Here is a 24,520-nt window from a genome sequence, read left to right on the forward strand (position 1 = left end):
TATGGAAGCCTTGCTCTCAGTGAAAGGGACATGTATGTTTTTATGGTTACACGAGCAACTGTGTTGCAAATTTTCTATGATAAAATGTTTTGGGTCTCACTGAGATTCGAACCTGGGTCGCTGGGGTGAAAGCCCGAAGCACTAACCACTACCCTATGGAAGCCTTGCTCTCGATGACAGGGACATGTATGTTTTTATGGTTACACGAGCAACTGTGTTGCAAATTTTCTATGATAAAATGTTTCGGGTCCCACTGAGACTCGAACCTGGGTCACTGGGGTGAAAGCCCGGAGAAGTAACCACTACCCTATGGAAGCCTTGCTCTCAGTGCAAGGGAGATGTATGTTTTTATGGTTACACGAGCAACTGTGTTGCAAATTTTCTATGGTAAAATTTTTTGTGTCACACTGAGATTTGAACCTGGGTCACTGGGGTAAGAGCCTAGCCGACTAACCACTACCCTATGGAAGCCTTGCTCTCAGTGCATGGAACATGCATGGTTTTATGGAGCAGCTCACAAGCGACTAGCTGAAGACTCCACAGCAGATGTCATCACAACACGTTGTGTACACGAACACCTAGCAAAGTACAATTTAAAATGACACTTTCGAAGTACCCAAAGTTAAACTTACAAAAGAAAACCCATAACAAATAAAACTTACACAAGAAGAGCCCTAACGTGGCACTTGACAGCTGTCAGTGTCAAATGCAAAATGTAAACAAGGACCATGTGAAAATTAGGTCAATGCAATCTCCGGTTAGAATATGTTATTTTGTAGGTATTAACAAGTAGAATAGTTTTAAATTAGTCACAATTATTTAGGCAGATAATTATGGGATATTTTGGTACACTACACGAGGTAAAAAAAATAATAAAATGCATGATTAAGCTGATTTTTATGTTTTAATTGGCGAATATAAAAACAAGGAATAAGACGCCAGAAGCAAATTTCAAACCAGCAATCTAATGTGAAATTGGAGTAGATCTATTGGATAACAATATTTAGGCGTATATATACACGTTATTTAAAAACGACTATAAGTGTTATACTACGATACAAGTGTTTACCAGCTCAGTGGCCTAAGAGGAGAGTGTCCGCCCTGAGATTGGGAGGTTGTGGGTTCAAACCCCTGCCGAGTCATACCAGTGACTATAACAATGGTACCCATTTCTTCCCTGCTTGGCACTCAGTGTAAGGGGTTGAAATGGGGCCCCCCCTGCTGCTCACGATCATTGGTATTTTAAAACCCTAATCTGAACCCATATTTTAACCTTAACCTGAATTTTAAACCATAACCTTATATTTAAACCCCATTTTTAACCCCTGACTTTAGTTTGAAATCCCCTTATCCTAGCCCTAACCCTTATAAAGAGTTTATAAAAAGTCCCCCCAAAAAATGCTCTAAAAACATTCCAAAAAAACAGCAAAAAAAGTGTCCTATACATGGTCATTTGTTTTATTAAAAAAAAGCCTTACTATACATAGTCATTTTGTTTGGGTCAGGAGTCAAAGGTCAAGTTTTTTTTTTTAGTTTGGATATTGGTGTTATGGTGTTATTCGCCACACATTGTTTGAGACCTGAAGTGAAACAAATGTACACAACAAAGCACACACAGCCGTTTGACTTCAAAAGTTTCTTTACTTTGTGCTTTCATATTCCAGCAGCAAACTGAACTCATACACTTGTGTATTAAAAGTATTAAATTCATGGTATAAATAACATTTTCAAAAAAATTCAAAGAATCATCACTGCTATGTCAACAACAATAAATAATTTAAAGTCTAAGTTCATCTAATTTCATGCGAGGAGGTTAAGTTCATTTTGCACCAATTCAAGTTTCATAACATTAAAAAAACAAGACAAACAAATCAAGTCAATTGTTCCAAACGAACGCAAAACACTGGGAGGGGATCAAACTAATGTGCGCTCCCAATTCAAAAAGCAAACAGATAAATATGTTTTAGTCAATAAGGTGCCTACATTGCACTGTGCAAAACAACCAACGGAAAAGTAGCTGCCAAGACCACATAAGTGCATCACATCACGTATGAACATCAAGCTAAGAAAAGGAAAACTTACGTACATAGATGCCAATAAATTCAAGTCACCAGGTTTTGAACAGAAAGTGGAACTCGCAAGACCCAGACTACGAATGGATGTAAGCAAACAGCAGGCGGATCATGTCTGGTCGCTGGGACGCCCGGGCCACGTCCACAGCCGTCTGGCCGCGAGCGTTGGCGCGGCCCAGGTCAGAGAGCGGGGCCAGGAACTCCACGGCGTGGCGGTGGCCCTCATGGATGGCCAAGTGAATGGGCAGGGCACCGCAGTGGTCCACCACGTTCACTGAGGCGCCGTGTTCCACCAGGACCTGCAGCGTGTCCACGAAGCCAGTGCGGGCGGCGTCGTGGACTGGGGCGGTCCCGCTCGCATCCTGCACGTTGGGGTCGGCTCCTCTTTCCAGGAGCAGGCGAGCTACCTTGGAGTTGCCCATCATCATCACCTGCACAACTACACTCAGTGAGACTTTGGGTTACACTTTTTTGTGGCTACATCTCCTGAATGAATCAATGTGAATGTGTGTGGTTGTTTCACCACTTCACGACTATTGCCTAAACTCTGCTGGGATTTCCAACCACTCATTAGAAAACCCATAATTGTAAAACGCTCTGTAGCTCACCTGGAGCGCTGTCCTCCCGAACTCGTTGACCGTATCGGGATGCAGCCTACATTCCTCCAGGATCCTCCGCACCTCAGCGAGGTTCCCCCTGGCCGCGGCTCCCGTTAATCCTCGGGCGCCGTGCATGTGAACCATGTCAGTCTCCGCTTCGTCTTTAAGTCTGCTCTCTAGGAGCGGAGACGGAAGGAAGGAGAGACGTCTCAGATATATACATTAAGAAAAAAACAAACCTCAAGGCGACTATAAACGACATACGAGCGGCTCCGTCTCTCCGGAACACGCAACCAAAAGCGACGCCCGGGGCACGTCAACGGAATCTTTGACGGGGATTAGCTAGCAGGCTAACGGCTAACATAAAGGAGACCGGCGAAAGGTGCGGATTAAAAGCCTACCTTGATGGATTGTTTGGGGGTTTAGCGATGTCGCGGAGCTTTCCTCACCAGATATCCTCAAGGACGGTTATTATTTAAATGAAATACCAACGCTAAATGTTTAGAAATATTAGGAAAATACATTTGCGCGCTGAGTGCCTCACAGCCGCGTCGCGAGTATACAATTTACAAACAGTGAAGAGAGCACGCGTCGACCAATAAGGGCTCGCCAAGAGGGTGGGGTCTTGTCCTATATGGTAAAGAGGCGGAGCCAGTGCCCGTTACTACGATATCACCGTGGCAACAGTATGAGTCGACCAATCAGAACCCGCGCTGAAGAAACCTGGTGGTTCGAGTACGTTTGTTTGTGGAGGAACTTCATTCATTTCTGCCCTTTTCACACAACAATCGTCTGGAAATTCCATCGGTCATAGAAAAAAAAATCACGATACAATACTGCATTCATTCGTATGTGTTGCAAACTCAGGATAAAGGTGGAAATGAAGAATCAACATGACTTGAGAAAAATGGTGAGATTCTCTCAACCTTATATTTCAAGGGAAATAGTACAAAGCTTTATTTGTTTCTAGAAGCTTTCAACAGTCATAACAATAAAAATCCACCCTCTTATTATTCAAGATCAGAAACATCAAATAGTTAAGGTGAAATTGAAAAGGCAGGTGCTCAGTCGAGTAGTTCAGTGGATTGTCAAATGCTCAGACTTCAGATATTTGTCCTCAGCTGGTAATCTAAACAAAGAAATAAACAAACAAAACATGTTCATTAGATTTGGGAGACCTTGACATCTAATGATGTTCAGGATTACAATAAATTATATATGAAAAATATGCTTTTCACAATACTCCAATTAAATACATACAAAAATATGCTACTCTATTATTGTGCATGTGTACAGGCCAGTGGGCACATACAACATAGGGTGGGTAGAAAAAAAAAACAAGAAAAAAAAAAAACATTCAGTTACCTCCACTTTGCGTAATGTACCGGACCCACGGCAATGCTTGGTAACCACTTTTTTCTATGATCTTCATATACCGCACCTGTTAAAAACAGATTCAAACACACCGTTTGACAGTCTATAATTGTCACAACATTTTCATCCAATTTCACCTCGAAGATCATATTCATTGCAACATGACACGCAAAATGGTTTAAGGTTTTGAAACAGCATAAACACACAAGCATACCTGTATTCCAGAAACTGTGAAGTAAGGGATTTCAAATTTGACAGTAATGGGAGGTTTGCCCTCAAGCTCATCATTTTCCACACTGGGTAGACCAAAGTGAGCCCTCATTAGGAACTCTTTGCCTCCCTACATAGATGGACAAAGATTTTGTGAAGGTAAAAAAACTTAACTTTTCTCCACAAAATTGTTGACAAATCCCATACAGTGTAGTCAAAGATTCTTACTGGGAAAGATTTGATGGTCCACACCACCATGTTCTTCTCCGGTACATATTTGGCATGGCCCGTGCTGGTTTTAAACTTTGGGGAGTCGGCATCACTGGGGACGGGAACCCTCACCTCCACATTGTTTGCTACTGATTGTTTTTTAAATTGTCCCTTTGCCTAAAGTGTCACAAAATAATAACAAAGGAGAACTACATGAAAAATGAAAGCTCAGCAAATTAATAGAATTTCAAACACCATACCTTCACCATGATTTCCACTCTGCTGTGAGAGAACTTCTCGATGACTGATTCAATCCATATCAGTGGTTTCACCTGTGACAGGGGGCAATTTTACACGTCCAAAAAACAACCTTAGGGATTAGGGAAATAGTGAAAGATGCTAACATGGGTATTGATGCGGTAGGACATAAGCTCAGACTCCCCATCCGGAGGAATGAAGGAGATGGTGCGGTCGTTCTCGAAGCGTGACAGACGTACGCACTGGTGGAACTTCACATCTTCCATGACCACCGTCTTGCCCTTGTCCCCTAAACAGTCGGTATAACTATCAAGGAATTCAACGTTGTGGATTTACAAAGGCGTTCGCGGCTCACGTACGTCCGGTGAGCGCGAAGAGCACTCTGTCGTTGAGACCGAGTCGTAGTTCGGGCATCCCTGAAAGCATGGTCTTTAGTTTAATGCTGCCCACGATGTCGCTGCTCATCACACCGCCATTTGCATTCACCTGAATTAGCAAAAATGTGTTTATTAGCACCTTCTTATTATTTACAAAACAGAAAAACTGTTTAACGACACAGTTTGCTGTGTCAGCAAGTCCTGTTGTTGCTAAGATTAGAACCCTGAACTTTTGAACTGGCCATGGACTACCATGCTTCGCTAAGAAAAATACAAGTATTCAAATCTTAATTTTATGTTGTAGAATTTGGCTTGTTGCAATAGAAACCTACCAACACATTAATGGATTCTATGACATCAATAAAGACTTCATTCTTCTTGTACTTGATGCCCTCAGACCTCCAGGAAACAGCGTTGGTGACCGTGGTCGGCACTTTTGACTTGGCCACCTCGAGTTTGGCCCCTTCCTGTGTAATATACCTACATAAAAATACACAATGAAACATCTTTTGGACCAAAAGATTTGAGTGCTTGGCTGAGACTCACTCCTGAAGGATCTTGCTGTCAGTAGTCTGAGGAAATCCAAAATCCATCAGCTCATCCAGGAGCTCATAGACGACCACAAAGTTGTCCTGAATGCTCTCCTCCTCCAGTTCTTTAAAATACTCTGTGAACACCTGCAAAAGTCACAAAATAACTGTGCTTTAAATAACTTTTCTGGTTGATTTCCAATGGGACTGGAAAAATAGTAAACAAACAAAAATAAGAAGGATACACACTCACCTCGACAAGTTTATAGAGGAAGGAGTACACGAGCGAGGCGTTAGAGTTCTTGTTTGTCATGGCCACCACTGCAGCAATATTACGTCAAGGAGCGTTTACACAGCACAACCATGCACTTTTTTTTTGTAATTCTAAATACTTTAGCACAGGTGGATACAGTAGAGGTTACTGTGTTTGATCCACATGAAGTGAACGTTGCCGTGCGACATCACCGGACACATAAGACCTTCCTCGTCGTGTTGCATGAGCAGAGGCATGAAGTGTTCTATCTCCACCATGTCCACATCACCCTTGTAGTTACGACATATCAGCACCTGAATGCAAAAGTATATCAGATGGCTTATTGTGCAAAAAAAAGAAGTTTAAATTAGACATAATGCAGCATAGTATTTTGCTTCCTGTGTGTAGTTGTAAAGTTGAGAACCTAAAACACAGCATTACAAGAAACACAAGGCCTTGGACTGCCATTAAATTATGTTTGATCAAATTTTATTTCCAATTCATATTTGCAGCAAGCCTCAGGGGCAACAGATTTATTTGCTGCAGGCGTTCTCCACGGACACCTGTGGCTCAACCCGGAAGTACAGAAGTAATGCTAGATGAGTGTCATGGGTGCTTCATTAATTTTTAACAGCGCTATTAATGTTTAACAATTAAAGCAGCATTTATAGTCTAAAACGTACATTTTAAAAGTGGTATGTCCGGAAACTTTGGTCGTTTGAAAGTGTGAAATCACAACAGAAACAACGACATACAGTATATCGATCTTACCTTCCCCTTGAGGTCCAACACAAACACAGCCGATAGAGACATACTGGCCGAACGCGCACCAAACAGGTTTAAGTTTTCAACCGGAGTCCACAACTCTCAATAAATAAATTATAACTCTAAAAACATCCACATCGAAGAAATTCATCAACGTGGTCGTGTGCTCCGCAATCCTCACCGCGACGCTTCGCCTGAACGCGTCGTGACGTCATCGTATCCAGGTGAAACATTGACCAGGCTCACCTGCATAGGCCCCCTCCCGGACGAGATGCACCGCTCAAAGTGACCACTCGAGGGCGCTGCGTGCACACAAATGACATGAATAACTTTCAGTCAGAGGTCAAACAAACAAAATATTCGGACGATGTTTAGTACCTTTGAGAAATAAAAAAAAATATAACTATTGTGATACAAACTCCAAAATACATTTCACGCCTTCCCTGCATTTACAGATGCCATGTGTTACTTCTTCTTTACCTTTATTTATATAAGTACTGCATGTAGATACGTATCATGGCCTCCATCCATGTGGACAGCCTCTTATCAGTTGTGTGTGGACATTCCTTGGTCGTGAATCAACAATGGCACCCTGTTGTAAAAAAAAAAAAAATTGTTTGCCCAGATGGATGTCGTTGTCACTATTTCTCTCTATTTTCTCACATCGGTTTGGCTATATAGATAATAAGAAGATAATATAGAAATCATACAGAAGACCATTCTTTGTAAGCAATAATGCAAACCATCATTAATGATGTTTTTCATAAGTCAAGTTAGTTTTTGTCATGAACTGCAGTACCTTTTGAGAGTACTAAAATCTGTACATATAGTACCTCACTCACCACATTTCCAAGAAATAAACTTGTCTTTTTCTGAAATTAAACTGCAGTAAGGTCTTTTCTTTTATTTGTTTTATTTGTTTCACATTTCAACACTCAGGAACTGAAAAAACAAACAAAACAAGAACTAGAATGTTGCCCAGGGACAAATAGAATTAGCATGTAGCGGAAAAGAAGTCAGAGTTGACTTAGTCAAAGAATGCCTTGTTGAAAATACCTGGGGTGTTACCAAGTGTGGTGAGTCATTGTGTAATCGATACTAGCGACATTTCCTACTGTACCAGTGCTTCACAAATAATGTTTTTATTGCTAATAAAGTAACATTTCACCTAACTATAAGGGTGACCGATACGATTTAAGTGTAATATGTTGCACATAAACGTAAGTTATAAAACAAACAGATGTATTTATCCATCCATTCTTGCAATAAAGTTAAATACAACCGAACTGTAAAGCACAAAGAGTCACATTGAGAATCATTACATTCAAAGCACCTCTTGGGAAATAACATTCACCATCTGCCACGCCTTTGACCATTTACAATAGCTTCTTATCATAAACAGCATATTTTCTCCCTGCTGCGTGTGATTGAATTTGATTGGTTACCAAGTGAAACATCGATTGTGACTTTCTCAATAGAACAATTTGTGCCATTGTTCAGAGGATAATCTTCATCTACGTACATCCCAACCCTCCACTGTTTCATCTTCGCGGACACTCCCCGGTTGCGTAGAAGATGCGGTGGCGTGAGATGCGACTCCTCCCAGTCTCGCAGCAAGCCAGCCAATGAGAATGCGGCGACGGCATGAGGTGAGGATGTGGGATGGGTGGAGCAGGTGATGCATGAGACAAATTTGCCTGTCACCTCATGGGAATAGCATGGCAGCCTCATTAGGATGTGTCAAAACGTTTGCATGATGCAAAGACTCGAAAATGCACTTCACTTATGCATGGTGGCGGATAACATTTAAATTAATTCATGAAAGAAAAATCAAACAATCTTTGTCAACGAATCTAGTGGCGTAACATTCGGTTGTGGAATGTGAATGCCAGATCCGGATTGACAACATAGCACACATGCATGTGGCAATTCCAACTGGTATAACGTGCAGCGTGGGTCTGCACAAGTGTTGCCTCATCATGACAGTTTGAGAACTAACCTCACTTAATTACCCACGGCAGCCACGTTGCTGCGGCAACCATAAGCGAAAATGAGGAACGATCCCTCACAGGGTAACCTTCTTTGGTTTCAAGACCACGCAAACACAGTTTTAAATATTTATGGAAAGAACTGGAAATAAACAGGTTGGTTTGTAGCAATATTTCTGATCAATACACATCTTGTTGGGTGTTCCTTAACTAAGTTGTTTCGGTTAATCGCTTGGGTATAGGTAGCCTACTATATTCTTTCAACCCTCTCTCTCTTTCTCTCTCACCTTAGATGACAAGACAGTTTTTAGAGAGATCAGCTTCAATGATAAAAGAGTTTAGAGAATCTATTCATACCATCATACACAATCTAAGAGCAACAATCTTTAAAAAAGCTATTTCACGTATGTAGTATGAGATAACATTTTTTAAGAGAGCAAAAGGTACTCAAATGGCCAAATCATACATTTAGATCTGGAAAAAAAAAACTGAACATTTCAGTAACTTTTTTTATTTTATTTCTAAAAAGGCAAACACAACGTGACAAAAATACGGGCACTAAACAAGCAATGTATGATATGGATAAGTTAACAGTGCTTTATGTGTGCCTTGCTTTTCACAGTGGAAACAAAGTCATACAAAAATCAAGCGATCAAAAATAATATGCGATTGTCATCACTCAAAAAAAAAAAAAAGAAAAGATTAACAGCTGCACAGAGCCAAGACCTGTAGGTCATTTGTTGAATGTATAGTTTTGCCTGAAAATAAAACAACAGTGAAAAGACTAATTGAGAATTTTTTCACTAATCTTCTGAACCAGTCTTGCTGGTTGCCAGCCAATCGCAATTAAAATATAATTAAAACTTATTTAAAAAAAAAAAGACTGTGCATTTCCAAATGTTCACAATGGAAATGCCAAGTATTAAAACAGCACACAATGGTGATAATTATATCACACTTAAATATGTCCAGAATATGATTCAGTTTGGGGATTTTACAGCAATACCACACAATCAACAACATAACATTATCCACCACATTAATAAATAAAAATATTTCCCGATTCAGCGCACACAGAAAAGGAAACAGTTTGAGTGTCTTACAAAAATATTTGCACACTATATACATTTTTTTATCACTACTCAAGAGTCACATTTGACATCTTCAATTGAAACTTCTTCATTTTTGGTTTATATAAACCAGGAAACAGGAAATTCAGCAGCGTACACATTTAGAAAGCAAACTGCCAACCCTATTTCCTATTATATTTAATATATTATTATATTATTTATAATATTTCCCATTCAGACGCAATGTAACAAACACATCACAAAGCAACACACTTTTACCAAGTAAACAAAAACTTTAACATTCTTTACGGTTGTCATGGCTGGGAAAAAAAAAAAAAAACTACTGGTCTGAGCTATAACAATAATGGACATTAACTACCAGAATGCGTCTGAAAGGCACGCTTGTGTTCTAAGACATCACTGGCTTTTGAATCCTGGAATCATTGGGCGCTTTACAGTAGCAAAAGGCAGCAGCCAAGAATAAATATATTACCAAAGCTGTTGGTTACATTCAAACCGGCACAAAAGAAAAATAAAATGTGCAAGTGTCGTCTTCTGAACTTCATTCTGACAAAATGTTGAGGTTTGACTTGCATGACGACCCCCCCCCTTCATTTGCCTAATCCAACCATGTCTGGTGCTTCTTTGGATTGCGTCAAGGTCAAAAAGTCACAGCAATGATAAAGTAACGCCAGGAAAACAAAAATGGCTTCATTTCTCTTTGTGCGGGAAAACCAATAAAAAACAAAGTGAATGTCTTTGGCATGTTATCATGCAATGTCTATGTCCTCCGTACACAGCATTTGCCTCTGTGAAAACAAAAATTATATTCGAGTTCAGTGTCATTGTATTCGTACAAGGTACAAGGCAATCAAAAAGTGGAGTACTGTTAGGGTTTTCCAGGTTATCTTGATCCTATGATTATGTTGGAATGTAACCTGTAATACTTAAACTCGCCTGTCCTGTCTTAACAAAAGTAGTAGAACAAAGTGACTAGCTGCAGAGGAAGCAATCAAAGTTGTTTAGTTCACACAACATCGTGAAGGACCCCCTGCTGTGCTTTGATCAGCCAGGGGCTTCGGCCATTTGTCTACTCTGACCCCCACTCTCACCCCCACTCTGTTCCTCCTAATAAATATGCCCTTGCAGGAAGGAGAGTTCAGACTTCATTCGATAATCGCTGTTCAGACAGCGACGAATGGACTCTCCACCTGCAGGTGTCTAAAAGAACTTGCTTGTCTCCTGTTTTGGTTCTTGCAAAATAAGTTGGAGTGAGCAAATCTCTAACATTTTGGTGCCGAAACCCGGGATCCTCATACCCACCATCTGACCGGCGAAGGAGGACGTGCTGCATTGTCGACAAGCCAGCGTCCATTAGGAGGACCTGGAAAAGAAAGTCCTGGGAAGAGAATTCTTCGCTGGGCCAGCATCTTAGGTCTGCCTTCGTCTGACAGAGGTGGATTGACGGGATCCGGCGGTGCAACGAACCAGGGGACAAGTAAGTTAAAGCGCTAAAGATACGGCTTTGGTTTGTCCGAGCTATGAGATACGGCTTTGGTTTGTCCGGGCTATGAGATACGGCTTTGGTTTGTCCGGGCTATGAGATTCGGCTTTGGTTTGTCCGAGCTATGAGATACGGCTTTGGTTTGTCCGAGCTATGAGATTCGGCTTTGGTTTATCCGAGCTATGAGATACGGCTTTGGTTTGTCCGAGCCATGAGGCCTAAAAAAGCGCTGGAGTTTGTGTGATTGAGTGTGTGACTGGTAGGATAAGTTGACTAAGAAGCAGTTCTAGCATTGATACAGGCTAGTGATTTGTTGAAAGGTCAATTTAAACCTGCATTGAGGATCCTCAAAGACATAAATAAATAAATAAATAAATAAATAGTAATAATAATAATAATAATAATATTTTTGAGAAAAATAAATTGTATAACCTAGAACTACTAGAATTAAGATGGGAAATAAAAACGGTAAATCTCTACCTCTTGACGGAGATGAGAAGTACATGGCGAGTAGATTTCTTAATTGCATGCAATATATGCCGAAGTGGAAGAAAAAGTATGGAGTAGAAGGGAAGTTGAGAGTTGAAGTGTGGAAGATAGTTGTTGATGTTTTGGAAGAGAGTGTGGATAAAAAGAAAAATGGACTGAAAAAGAAAAGAAAAGAGAGTGAATTGGATTGTGCTAAAATGTGGTTGAAGGCTTCACAAGAAAGAAGAGAACAAATCCAAAAGACAAAAGATAGAAAGTTGAAAAGTGATGAGGCCGCCATTCAATTGAGATTTGAAAAAGAATTCAGGGTGCATAGTGGCATCCCATTCAATGATACAGCTGAGAGTGCTTATCAACAACAGCTTAAAAATGCGCTCCTCACTAATTTCCGCCCTGAAATGGGCAGTTGGGTGAGAAAACACTTGGTGGAAGCGGACACTGCTTGGTTTACAAAAAACATGCAGTGGCCCGGAGACGCTGATAAAGGGATTGAGATAGGCAAAAGTTCTGATGTATTTCATCTAGATGATGATAATGATCTAAATGAAGATACAACGATCTTCTTCCAAAGTTCCCAAAGGGGCAGAGGAAGAGTTAGATACCAACAAGGTCGCAGGCCGCCATATAATTCAAAACCCCCACGAGATTCTGACAACTGTTGGAACTGTGGGAGACGAGGACACTTCACACGAGAGTGTCGTTTTGCAAAACAATATCAATCAAAGGGTGGAGGAAAGAGCAGAGGAGAAGCCAAATTTTTAGCATGACAAGCTTCCTCCTCTTTGACCGCTTATGCTCATACAGAGAAAGAAAGAATAGATGCTCATATGACAGCAAAACATGTCATTGTCAGATTATTAGAATTTTTTTTTAGATTATTAGAAATCCTGTTCACACAAGAAGTATGACAATGCTGTTTGTATGCCCAAATTACAAATGACTAGAGCTCAAATTGTGTTACACTGAAGTTAAAATATGCAAATCAAGTGGTAAAGAAATGCAACTTGCTTCTAGAAGATAAATAAATAAAATTAGAATGTGCTGTCCTCGTGTGCATGGGAGGGACCAGCTCATGATCGACCACAGGAAATGGCCAGCCTGTGACGAATCATTGGTGCTGGAAACTACCTTTTGCATGTGAGAGCTGTGCATGTGTGTGCGTATATGTTAAAATGATGAACATTGGCTAAAGTTTTAGTATATAAAAAAAAAAAAAAAAATTGCTAGACTGTGGTCTATCCAATTTGCACCGCAGAACAGAAATGATTTTGATAGATAAAAATGAGGGGAAAAAGAGAGAAATCTGTTTGCAAGCAGAAACTAATCCACACTAGTGCATGTTAAGTGTCGAGCCCACATGAGAAATTCGAAGAAAAAAAATGACAGAACATGCTTTCAGGAATTGGAAGAAGCTAAATTGTGGATTTAAGATTTTGCAATGCTACATTTAATAGGAATAATTGATTGGTTGTGTTATAAGATTATGCAAAATTCTAAATGCAAGCTAAATCTGAGAGATTGAGTTCTTCAAATTTAAAAACAAAGAAAAAAATTCAGATTAATTTGCCAGTTGTTTGGTTTAGTTAAGTCTTTTTCGAATTGGTGGATTGTTCTACCAGGAAACCTAAGTTGAAAATGATATATGAATGTTGTGTGGTGAGCTTGGATGAATTGGGACCAATGTGATAGAAAGACTCCTTTTTGGAGACTGCGTGTGAGATGCAAATGAACATTGATGAATGATAGCCTGAATGAAAAGAAATTACAGGTTGAATGGTTGAAGTTGTTGGCGACTACTATAGAAAATTAGTAGAGCAACTTTGATGAAAGAGTGATTTTGAGCAGGTTGAATGTTAGAAAGAAACACGTAGCTTTTGGATTGATAATTAACTAGAAAAAAAACTGGAGAACCAGTAACACATGTAGAAGATGTGTGAACTGAGAAATTGAGAAGCGTTTTGGAAAGAAAGTCAAATTAAATAATGATGGAATCGTATGTAGTAAAGAACGCATTCTCCCAAAAAGTTTGTCAAGGTGTGAGGCATGGGCGTTGCCAAGCCTCAGAAGGGGGGGAGTGAGTAGGACTAGGACAGATAGTGGAAGATAGTAATAATACAACACTTTATGACAATGAATTTTCGAATACATTTGGTGTTATATTGTGGTAAATCTTTTGTTCTGGTGTAGATAGTTTAGCAACACGAGAGATTTAGAGGTTCAAAAGAAAGACAGTTAAAAGAAAACATTTTTGATTTGGACAATTGCAGGCTAACAGGAACATGAGAAAGATAAGAACTACGAGGTGGGATCCAATTTCATTGGGGAGATTGAGAATTCACAGCACCATACTCTAAATCACATTTTTGAGCAAGCATGACAATAACATGTGAGAGGTCAAGACATACAGATCAGGGCTTGATGTGGAAAGCAGACCTCGATGAGTTGATCTTCAATAATGATACAGAAGACAACATACTGTCTGATTAAATTGGAACTATAGATAAAATGTAGCTCAAAAATAGGATGAGTTGCAGGATTTACGATATAAAAACGAGACCGCTGTTATTAGGAGAATTTGAAGTTTGGTAAATAAACATTACCAGCAAATTGATGGAAGCAGCTACATTTGGAAATAGTCTTACAAGTTTTTACGTCCCAGCTTGTCATTCTCAGTGTCAGAGTCCCTGAAACCCAATCCGAGACTTCGCCTGCAGCCGTGAACAACCACAAAATGGTGCCTGGCTCTGAAGCACCTTTGACCTTTGGCGAAGGACAAGAAAAGACTGCTGTTGTGCTTGGAGGAGGACAAGTACACTCCGGAGGAAATACAACATCCTCGGGGACGGAAAAGACAGTGAAAAGCGGAGGAACTCACAATGATGAAAATTGACTCATTTGAACAATGGACTCATTCAAGAGTGATGGATGGGGTCGCTCTGAAGCAACAACAAAAGAACACCAACTTGATAGGGTGAAGTGCGGCAAAAAGATATGGACTTGGAGTGTCTGACAACCAAATCGCACTCCTTGCTACGGCGTTCCCAAATTTGGTGAAGCTTGGTTCAAAGTGGAAGGGAGGTTCATTGTGCACTGAGTTTGACAGAACTGAGGAGATTTGATAAATAAATAAATAAAAATTTGAAAAATACGTAGGGCTACAGATTATAATCAGAGATTGAATGGATTTGGATAAAACAAATAGGCTAAAACGGTAGGAAACAAGAGCAAGATCTTATATTTTGGCCCATCAAGCTTAAAACGTAGAGGTCGAGTTATATAAATTTTAGAACAGGACATTTGGCAGTCAGGAGGAAGCTAGGTTGCTCAATGTACCTACTCAATACAATAGTAAGGTTTTTTATACCACAGTGGAGGTTGGATGGTCAGAAAGTTAGGTACGTTCAATTTTTGACATTCACACAGTCATGCATAGGAGTCACAAGGCGACAGTTAACAAGACAATGACTGCAATAGGGGCCACCTACGACTGCACCGACATGGAAAAGTAGAAGTGAGAGAGCAGAGTATGGGATTATATGCTAAAACGTCTGCTATACAGTTACCGATAGGAGATTCTATCAAGAGAAGCTACATGAGAGATGGATTAGAATCTCTTTGTCTGCGTGGGTGCGTGTGCGTGTGTGTGTGTGTTCACACCCTGTGTGGATGCGAGCGTGTGAGGAGAAAGAAGGCATGGGTAAGACAATCTCTTTTAAACCAGGAGGCAATAAATGGGAACGCCCCTGTCATAAATAGTTTTTGGTTAAAGGGAATCATTAGGAAGTGTTCAAATTCTTCCCGCAAACATTCCTATTTGCCAGTTAAATGGGCACTACAATTGACTACGAGAGTTGCAAACAACAGATGAAGAGCAGTCCTTGGCAGATTATATGATCAGGACGCTCAAACTGTGTCAAAGACAAATTTACTGCCGCTTGATCTTTCCTCCTCACAGGTCGACAACCCCATAAATCCAGTAGACTGGGTCTACATCGAGGTCATTAAAGGAAGGAACTGGGCCAGCCACGACGGGAGGGACCATTCCAAGTCTTGCTGACTACACATGTTGCACCCAAGGTTGCAGGACCCACAAATGCATTAACGACGACTGCTCTCCAGGAGGAAACTGGATGGGAGCTTTGGACATCACCGCTGTGTGCCAGGATGAGAGAGCCGTTTTCAAGGTGTAAGGGCTCTACTACCAACATGGCTGCACCATCGGACGGGACCTACTTCATCCAGAAGTTCAGAGGCACTGCCTCACCTGCATCCTATGAGTGCACGTGCCTGTTCAGTACGGATCATGGTTTTGTGGTCACAGGAGTTGTCCGATGCTGCCTGCCAACTGGACACGAGTGTGTGCGCCGGTGTGTGTGACAGACCTCACCTACAGACTAGAACATCATCAGCTGACGAAAACACGGGCACATATACAACTTCTTAGACGTGACAGTTGTGATAATGATAATGAGACGTGGATTGCGTAGATGCTGTTCTGTTGAGCATGTATTACGGAAACTTGTTGATTTGACCATCAAATATGCTTCGCAAGTAATGGATACGCTGATGTACTGTTTCTTTGTTTTTCTTTTTGTTTTTATTGATAGCATTCTGGTCGCCTTAAGGCAAAGGGACCGTGTAAGAATTTTCCTGCTAATAACATCTGGCCAGCAGGTTTTTCGCTTACACAATAAGTTTGATCTGGGGTATTAAGGTAATGCCTCATCTTCACTGGAAAGTGTTGCTATCATTGTTTGTTGTTTTTATTTTTCCTATTCTTCTTTCTTCATTATACATATATATGTGTTTTTTTCTTACTTGTCTTTGTTGTTTGGGGTGACATAATCATATGATAAAACAGGAGGGAGATGTTAGGGTTTTCCAGGTTATCTTGATCCTATGATTATGTTGGAATGTAACCTGTAATACTTAAACTCGCCTGTCCTGTCTTAACAAAAGTAGTAGAACAAAGTGACTAGCTGCAGAGGAAGCAATCAAAGTTGTTTAGTTCACACAACATCGTGAAGGACCCCCTGCTGTGCTTTGATCAGCCAGGGGCTTCGGCCATTTGTCTACTCTGACCCCCACTCTCACCCCCACTCTGTTCCTCCTAATAAATATGCCCTTGCAGGAAGGAGAGTTCAGACTTCATTCGATAATCGCTGTTCAGACAGCGACGAATGGACTCTCCACCTGCAGGTGTCTAAAAGAACTTGCTTGTCTCCTGTTTTGGTTCTTGCAAAATAAGTTGGAGTGAGCAAATCTCTAACAAGTACTAAAATATGTAGTGACTTCTTTTGGTACAACTGAGTACCAGAAAAAAAAACACGCCTAAACTCATCCTTATAAATTACGACAGTACTCGTGCGGAAGAGTTGTCAATTTTCCATGATGCACTTGAACACAGCAGAGTGTAATGAACTCACACAGGTTAAAAAAAAAACATTTCTGGGTTTTAAGCAAGCAAGGTCTTTGGATTACAGTTTCGCACGCCATTTGGCCTCAACGCATTTAACAATTAAGTATCAATAAGTTGTGAGGATTACCTGCAGATAGACGTAGCCTTCAGAGTTCCTGCAGATTTGCATCTCGTCTTCTGTGGTTTTCTGGTAAACGGGGTTGATAAAGTGCATGGTGTTGGTGTTCCTAAGTCTCCAGTGTCTCCAGAGCAGCATGGCTCCAAATAACAGCATGATCATGACCACTGGCGTGAAAAAAGAAGGCACCAAGGTGAGGTTTGAATGTGAGACAATGCAGAGAAAGAGGAAGCTTGACTTGGAGGATGTTTACCAATTGGAATTACGATGAAGAGACCAGCAGTGTGGGACGAGTGCTCCTCGGTGGTCCCGTCTGTAAGTCTGTTGGCTAAAAAAAAAGAACAGAAAATAATCTTTGCTATATGGCTCATTCTTTCATAAAAAATATACAACTGCTAGAATAATTCATAAATAAAAGTGGGTTTACACTAGGGGTGTCAAACTCAAATGTGACAAGACAAATTGTGTCAATACTACAATTGAAAATTCTCTTGACTTTTAAAAAATAGAGAAGTTTCTAGCAATTTTTATTGCCATTCATCTTTTTAAAAATTTGAACAGTTTATGCTAATCTGATTTCAAAACTAGTGAGTCGTTTGTTGTGTAACCTATACTGTAATACGAGACGAGGCCGAGTTCGACACCCCTCTTCAGGAAATACTTTTAGAGCGCCACTAGATGTGACTTACTTTGAGCTGGAGCTGAAGGTTTCAGTCGAGGGGAGACATCCGGGTTCTGGGAGCTGGTTCTTGAGGTAGTCGTGGTTGTTTCGGCATCAGTTGAGGTATTTGTTGGAAGCGGCCGATCCTCTGGCGCTACTGAGCCTGATGGCCCAAATACGAATCAGTTTCTGAGGGTTTCACGAGCCACTCTGAGGAAATTCCTACCTTCCACACATTTCCTCATGTCAGCCGCCATGCTCATGTGATCAGGGCAGGCGCAGGTATATTTCGCCGAGCGTTGGTTGATGACAGGAGCAGGAAGGCACAGGAACTCACAGCCTCCATTCATACGGTTCTTCTCTGTGCACCAGTTGGAACCTACAAGCAGAAGAAAACGTTCAAGAATGGAAGCCTTGTGTTCATCTGAGCTGTGCTGATTTCTATGTACCGCTCGGTTGCTTGAGGTCGTGGAAGAGCACGATGTCCTCCGGCTGGTACAGGTCGGAGGCCAGCATCTTGATGTCGTGTCCCGTCTCACGGTTGGCGCTGTAAACAGCTTTGTTGCCCGTGTCGGTCCAATACACTTTATCCTGTTTAAAAGAAAATATATTTTAACCAGTACTTTTTTTACAAGAAGTGCACGCAACATTTCACACGCTCAGCACGAAATGAGCTTGGCAACATCCACAAGTGGAAGCCACATTACTATGAAATAATTAGTTAATTGTGCACACACCCACATTTGAGGACAGAGTTGTGAATGAAACACTACGCAGAAAATTTTATTGAGCCAATTTCTCTGCAAGAGGAAAAAAACAAAATGTATAGACTATTTATAGACTTCTTCACTAACCTCAAACACAGCCAGCGAGAGGGGATGCAAGAGCTTTTCTTTACTGACGATGAGTGTGTGTCTGGTCCCGCCGTTCACGTCCACGCTGGAGAGCTTGTGTATCTTGGAGTCCACCCAATAGAGACGCTGGTTGACGAGGTCTGTCGAGAAACATTATTGCCTATCTTGCTCATCTTGATCGGCTTCAAAATGACAAGTGAAGGATGCGAACTTACCGAGGGTGATTCCATTAGGCCACACAATGTCGTCGGTTACCAAGGCAACACGGTCAGCTCCGTTCAAGCCGCTCTTTTCTATCCTCGGCGTCTCGCCCCAGTCAGTCCAGTACATGAAACTGACAAAGACGGTTTGAATTACGCTCAGTACCGATTATCAACAAAGCGTTTCAACTTACTTGTTCACGGGATCCACCGTTATGGCTCTTGGCTTCTGAAGATTGTCAGTGATCAGTGTTTTCCTCTTGTGGCCATTTGTGGTGGCCACAGAGATGCTCTGTAAAGAACTGTCGGTCCAGTAGATGTTGCCGTGGATCCAGTCGACGGCGAGGCCTTCCGGGGCCTCGATCCCAGTGCCGATCACCACCGTGTGCTGGGAGGAGTTAGCGGCCGTGTCCATCTCGCAGCTGATTCAAATCGACATAGCATAAATATTTGGCCTATGTTGAGATGATTCTTGACAGATGACACTTTGATAGATTTTTAACCTGTAGATTTTCTTGTGGGAAAGGTCCGACCAGAAGATGATCTTGTTTGAGATGTCCATGTCCAAAGCCACCGCGTTCTTCAGCCCGCTCATCACAGGCATGTAGTCACTCCGATCCACCGTCAGCATCCTCACATCATGCCGATCGGTGAAATAAAGTGCGGCCGTGGTGCCTGGAAGAAACGGCGAGATCAAAAATGTGGTCTCCATTCCGGAGCGTTAAATGTGATTCGTATTCCCGAACATTACCTGAAACGGCTTTGCACGTCTTGCTAGCTGGGTCCATCTCGTAGCCGTCTTTACAATCGCACTTGTAGCTGCCGGGTTCATTGATGCAAATCTGGCTGCAAGTGTCTGGCTCGGCACATTCGTCAATGTCTGCGAGGTCAAAAAGCTGCGGTTAGCATTTATTGAAATTTCTCCACATATCTCAACTCTTCTGCCATGTTCACCTTCGCAGCTTCTGTTGTCCGCCTTCAGTATGAATCCAACAGGGCAGGAGCAGCTGTAGCCAAGTTTGTGATCAATACAACCGTGGGCGCAAGCGCCATTTCCGACCAAGCATTCGTTGTGGTCTGCCAGAACACACACAACAATCAACACAATGATCAATAGAGATTGATTATCTTTGCAAAGACACATTTTTATACTCAATGACTGAAGTGTCCAGTAACAACAGCCAGTCAATTTTTCCAGAACAGTGGAGAGAGCAGAAAGGGCAACACCTACCACATTGGTCGACGGGTTCATCGGAACCGTCTCGACAGTCTCTCCGCGTGTCGCACACTTTGGCCATGTTGATGCACTCCCCGCTGTGACATTGGAACTCAGTGGCACCGTCACACACATTTTCTAGGATGATCATGAGCAGTCACAGCGGTCATTTAATATGCATTCCAAATTTTGATTGTACATGATTTTCAAAACACAAAATTTCCAATTTCCAGATGAGAAATTCAATCCAAATTTATAATCACCACAAATTTTTATAAATTTTTCAAAAATGACAATAAATAGATTATGTAAAACAATCAGGTTACAAAAATAAAGAGTCACCTGCATGGCAGCCGATCTCATCGCTGGAGTCCGAACAATCGTTTACTTTGTCGCACTGGCGGCTGCCGTGGATACAAGTGCCGTCACTACACGTGAACTCATCTGGGAGACAAGTGGGGCGAGCTGGAAAGAAAAAAAAAAAAGAGGGAGATATAGTATTAAAGTGGAATTTGGTTAAAAACAACAAAGGATGGGAAAATTATAATCTGTGGGTAATCTTAGGTTCACCATACAATGTACATTGTAGCAAAATTGTTAAAAATCACTTTTCCCCTAATCTTTCCAGATTTGCACAAAAGCACAGAGTTGGGATGTTTTGAAAAATGTAGCTGAGGCAGATTGACCTTCAGGTATTTTAAAATAATCAGCATCAATTTTATCCATGAAAAAACTTTTGACATTGGTTTAATGGTTGCGTCATATTTTTGTGTGGAGGGCAAAAAAATAGTCAGGCCTTTATAAAATTAACTAACTATAATTATTAACTCACTGCAGTTGACTTCATCTGACTGATCGTTGCAGTCCGCGCTTCCATCGCAGCGCCATTTCTCGGGAATGCACTCTCCATCAGCACACTGGAACTCATGGTCCTTACAAGTCACAACCTTCTTCTGGGGCGGCTTGTCCGCACAGTTCTCCGGCCACTCGTCCGAGCCGTCGCTGCAGTCGTTCTCGCCGTCGCAGCGCCACATATCGAGCATGCACGCCGTGTTGTTACACTGGAAGAAGAGCGGGCTGCAAGTGGGTCTCGGGCAGGAAGCCTCGTCGGAGCCGTCCGGGCAGTCGTTGTCGTGGTCGCACACGAAGCTGGTGGAGATGCATTGGCCGGAATTGCAGCGAAACTGTTCGTCTGTGCATTGTTTTGCAGCTGTGGTTGAGGAGGCAGGAAGATGCAGGTCAACACTAATCTGGCCATTTTTACAGTATTTGATATATAATATTCATGTTGAGTACAAATGAAACAGCACAGATGACAGAAAAGAACATATTAAAGTACACTATGTATAATTTGTTTTCCGAATTAAAAACTTACTGCAATTTAGTTCATCAGTGCCGTTTGCACAGTCCACTTTTCCATCGCAGTGCCAGCTCAGCGGCACACACCGATGCTCGGGGGCACCGCAGCTGAACTCCGACGCCAGACATTTTCTGGCCTCTGAGGACACAAACGGAAAGCATTGAAATGCAATCTACTGAAAAAATGTTTTTTATACATAAGCGTTGGAAAATGGATGAGAGGATTCACAACAAATTCCTTCATTGAAAAATGCATTATACAAAATCCAGGTTGATAGAAATGTATACGTGTCGATAAAAAGTTGCATGCAGGAGTGAGAAACGTACCGCATGTTTCAGGCAGTTCGTCAGTTCCATCGCCGCAGTCGTCAAAGCCGTCACAAACCCACCTGCGGGTGATGCAACGGCCATTCGCGCACGTGATTTGATCGGAGCTGCATTCGAATGCTGGATGAGGATGAAAAATAAATGCAAGTTAAATCAGGAGAAAACGTTAATCAATATTCAGAGCATGTTTTAGAAAGGTTAGGTTATGTCAATATACACACACAAAAAATACTGATAACCTTGTCGTGTTGTTTAACTTTGCAAACAGGATAAAAGTTCCAGTTAAAAGGCCACTGATAACAAAAACACATTTTTTGTTTGCATTTCGCAGTAAGTATTCCACAAAAACGGACTTGTCCTCGTGTTGAATCAAAATAAAACATGTGCAAACATTTGCTATCACTTTGTAAAACACTGATAAATATTTCTGCATATTTTCTGACATGTTATGGACCAAACCAATTATTAAAAAAATACTATAGTACTTTAAATAATGATTATTCAAAAATAACTATGAAATACAATAATGTCTTTTTTTTGTAGATATTGGGATGAAAATAAAAATGCGCGTTAATCTGATTCATTGACAAACTAAAGCAACAGATCAATTCTACTAGTCAAAAAAAATTATTTTGTTGAAATCCCTCCAATAAGGGTATTTCTGGGCTTATGTGAAACACAGACTGGCCCTTTAAGACAATGGCGCGGAAGGAATATCACGCCACCGGCTGCTGATTGGCCCCACCACAATGTCGCCAAGGTAACCAGACAGTAAGTACTGCCTGACTAATTCTAATACTTATTAAAATCTTCAGATTATCAGTTAGAGCAGACAGGCCCACCTGCTTAGAGAAACAATTTGATACAGAAACCCCGCCCAAACCTCAATCTCCCTCACGATAATCTTTTACAATTTACAAGAATAGTATCCAAAGTGAATGCAGCTGTTTTGTTGACGCACACCGACGACAAACTGACCACGACATTTGCAACAGCTCCGAAACGCATCCCACCATCTGCTGAAAAGTCACGCACGACTACAACTCAACTCAGACGGAGGCCTTCTTTCAGAGAATGGAAACTAAAGCATACAAGGCCTTGTTTCAGAGAATGGAAACAAGGCGAATGTTTTCATTTCCCAGAACTAATCTTCCCCTGGCGGCCTCGTGAAATGGGTCAGGAGTCAGAAAATGACGCACAATTCCCACCGAGGACCTGGTTTGTGTCTTAGGCACATCAAGTGCACGTAGATTAATTTTACAATAACAATATTTACTTGTTACAGCTAGATTCACTTTATGAGAATATCAAATGCCATCACATAGTTACTAGTACTTTTTGACTGACCGTTGACACATGCTCTGTTTATGGAGGCTATTTTTACCCCACTGGCAAGCATCGCTGCCATTTAAGGTCAATTGAAAAGCAACTCAAACACTTTAAAACAGCATACTAGTCATCTGACAGCGGAAACTCGGATCACATGTGCATCATAATTGAACAATCCTTCTTTATGGCCATGTGTGTGTCTGGAATAAATTACAACATGCAAAAAAAAAAAAAAAAACCTATTCAAGGTGGGTTTCCATCCAGAAATGCGTCACACATTCTTTGGGTGCACTTCCCGAAATTAGGACTGCTTCTTGAAGTGTTACTTAACAACCAGCATGGTGAAAGCGTGTAGTATATTTGCCACATGATGCCAGATGATGAAACTACTACAGGATGTGGCGCAGAAGCATGACTCGGATAATTACCACAACAGTTGAAAAGGCTGCCTTGCGCATCACTAAAAGAGAATAATATGTTATCTATTCTAAACAGAAAATAAACTTGATGGTAATGATGAAAACATTGAATAAAAGTATTTTGTATATCTGCGTCAAGGTTTGAAGCTTGAAGTCAACTCATCTATAATTATTTCGTCTGAACGTGGAGCAAAATGTCGTGCAGAAAAGGTGACACTTGGCCCAAGGAGAAATCCAAACGCAATTTCAACTGTCAAATTCATGATGCAGCAAACAACTCAGCCACGCCTACCGGAAGTAGGACAACCGGCCGGCAAGTTGATTTTATTTCTATTTCAATTTTCTTTTTGAACCCAGCTTGAAAACTTAGGTTAGTTAAAATATTTCTTGTAACCAGAGATTTTTTTTAAATATATATTTTTTATTTATGCATCAACATGTACGCAGTAAAGTGATAACGTGCGCGTCCTCACCTGTCAGTGCAGAGCAATGAAGAAGCATCAGTAGGCAAAAGCTCAGTCGCCTCATATCCAACAGTTTTTTTCCCATTTGAACAAGAAAATTATGTGCGGAGGATGGGGCGAGGTTCCAGTGCTGCGTGAGGGCTTCCGTGTTTTGCCTGGACACTGCGTGTTGGAAGAAGCAAATGCAAACGAATGAACATTACTTGTCATCTTGGAACCAGGACGACCGAGAGGGCGGATCTACAGCAGTGGCGTGATGTTTGAAATCAGACACCGTGGAGGCGGAGGCAATGAGTTGGCATTGGCAACCTTGTTGCGGGCACTTCCCGTCACTCATGATAAATTAAAAAGTCCTTTGTTATTGTCATTATTCAAGTTGGAGAAATTGAAAGTGAGTCATCCATTAACGCACGCACACAAACGCACAAATACTCTGACTCCAACATGCAATTACA

General features: G+C 41.3%; 3 protein-coding genes and 2 long non-coding RNA genes across 5 annotated transcripts; 2 read left to right on the forward strand and 3 right to left on the reverse strand.

Annotated features, from left to right (window-relative positions):
* Positions 1 to 1,621: 1,621 nt before the first annotated feature.
* On the reverse strand, positions 1,622 to 3,449 carry cdkn2d (cyclin-dependent kinase inhibitor 2D (p19, inhibits CDK4)). The gene is made up of 3 exons (XM_049721119.1): positions 3,073 to 3,449; positions 2,681 to 2,847; positions 1,622 to 2,503 (listed from the first exon to the last, which is right to left on the reverse strand). Exons 2-3 carry the CDS (start codon positions 2,813 to 2,815, stop codon positions 2,150 to 2,152), a joined length of 489 nt encoding a protein of 162 aa, XP_049577076.1. The 5' UTR covers positions 2,816 to 2,847; positions 3,073 to 3,449; the 3' UTR covers positions 1,622 to 2,149.
* Positions 3,450 to 3,598: 149 nt separating this feature from the next.
* Positions 3,599 to 6,886, reverse strand: ap1m2 (adaptor related protein complex 1 subunit mu 2). Its single transcript, XM_049721101.1, has 12 exons — positions 6,655 to 6,886; positions 6,041 to 6,197; positions 5,884 to 5,951; positions 5,647 to 5,777; positions 5,433 to 5,580; positions 5,083 to 5,209; positions 4,870 to 5,012; positions 4,726 to 4,797; positions 4,484 to 4,642; positions 4,260 to 4,385; positions 4,037 to 4,112; positions 3,599 to 3,800 (listed from the first exon to the last, which is right to left on the reverse strand). Exons 1-12 carry the CDS (start codon positions 6,694 to 6,696, stop codon positions 3,775 to 3,777), a joined length of 1,275 nt encoding a protein of 424 aa, XP_049577058.1. The 5' UTR covers positions 6,697 to 6,886; the 3' UTR covers positions 3,599 to 3,774.
* Positions 6,887 to 9,841: 2,955 nt separating this feature from the next.
* Positions 9,842 to 24,275, reverse strand: ldlrb (low density lipoprotein receptor b). The gene is made up of 18 exons (XM_049721065.2): positions 24,075 to 24,275; positions 21,854 to 21,973; positions 21,543 to 21,665; positions 21,000 to 21,377; positions 20,510 to 20,632; positions 20,183 to 20,305; positions 19,906 to 20,028; positions 19,703 to 19,831; positions 19,455 to 19,626; positions 19,146 to 19,373; positions 18,967 to 19,085; positions 18,752 to 18,891; positions 18,347 to 18,488; positions 18,124 to 18,276; positions 17,926 to 18,060; positions 17,490 to 17,564; positions 17,246 to 17,403; positions 9,842 to 10,515 (listed from the first exon to the last, which is right to left on the reverse strand). Exons 1-18 carry the CDS (start codon positions 24,148 to 24,150, stop codon positions 10,477 to 10,479), a joined length of 2,556 nt encoding a protein of 851 aa, XP_049577022.1. The 5' UTR covers positions 24,151 to 24,275; the 3' UTR covers positions 9,842 to 10,476.
* LOC137840306 (uncharacterized) lies at positions 10,591 to 16,911 on the forward strand. The gene is made up of 2 exons (XR_011086862.1): positions 10,591 to 13,467; positions 13,545 to 16,911. It is a non-coding gene; the product is annotated as an uncharacterized lncRNA (long non-coding RNA).
* LOC125969242 (uncharacterized) lies at positions 22,562 to 24,248 on the forward strand. Its single transcript, XR_007481509.2, has 2 exons — positions 22,562 to 22,624; positions 23,741 to 24,248. It is a non-coding gene; the product is annotated as an uncharacterized lncRNA (long non-coding RNA).
* Positions 24,276 to 24,520: the final 245 nt, after the last annotated feature.

This window comes from Syngnathus scovelli, chromosome 5 (genome assembly GCF_024217435.2).
Source record: "Syngnathus scovelli strain Florida chromosome 5, RoL_Ssco_1.2, whole genome shotgun sequence".
NCBI lineage: Eukaryota > Metazoa > Chordata > Actinopteri > Syngnathiformes > Syngnathidae > Syngnathus > Syngnathus scovelli.

Coding starts and splice junctions, on each gene's coding strand:
- cdkn2d (XM_049721119.1), bottom strand. CDS start 2,815: ATGGTTCACATGCACGGCGCCCGAGGATTAACGGGAGCCGCGGCCAGG. Junction 2,504..2,680: donor TCGGGAGGACAGCGCTCCAG/GTGAGCTACAGA, acceptor GTAGTTGTGCAG/GTGATGATGATGGGCAACTC.
- ldlrb (XM_049721065.2), bottom strand. CDS start 24,150: ATGGGAAAAAAACTGTTGGATATGAGGCGACTGAGCTTTTGCCTACTG. Junction 21,666..21,853: donor CGAACTGCCTGAAACATGCG/GTACGTTTCTCA, acceptor TTGTGTCCTCAG/AGGCCAGAAAATGTCTGGCG. Junction 17,404..17,489: donor CTTCATCGTAATTCCAATTG/GTAAACATCCTC, acceptor TTTTCACGCCAG/TGGTCATGATCATGCTGTTA.
- ap1m2 (XM_049721101.1), bottom strand. CDS start 6,696: ATGTCTCTATCGGCTGTGTTTGTGTTGGACCTCAAGGGGAAG. Junction 5,013..5,082: donor GCTCTTCGCGCTCACCGGAC/GTACGTGAGCCG, acceptor CCGACTGTTTAG/GGGACAAGGGCAAGACGGTG. Junction 4,386..4,483: donor GGACCATCAAATCTTTCCCA/GTAAGAATCTTT, acceptor CCATCTATGTAG/GGAGGCAAAGAGTTCCTAAT.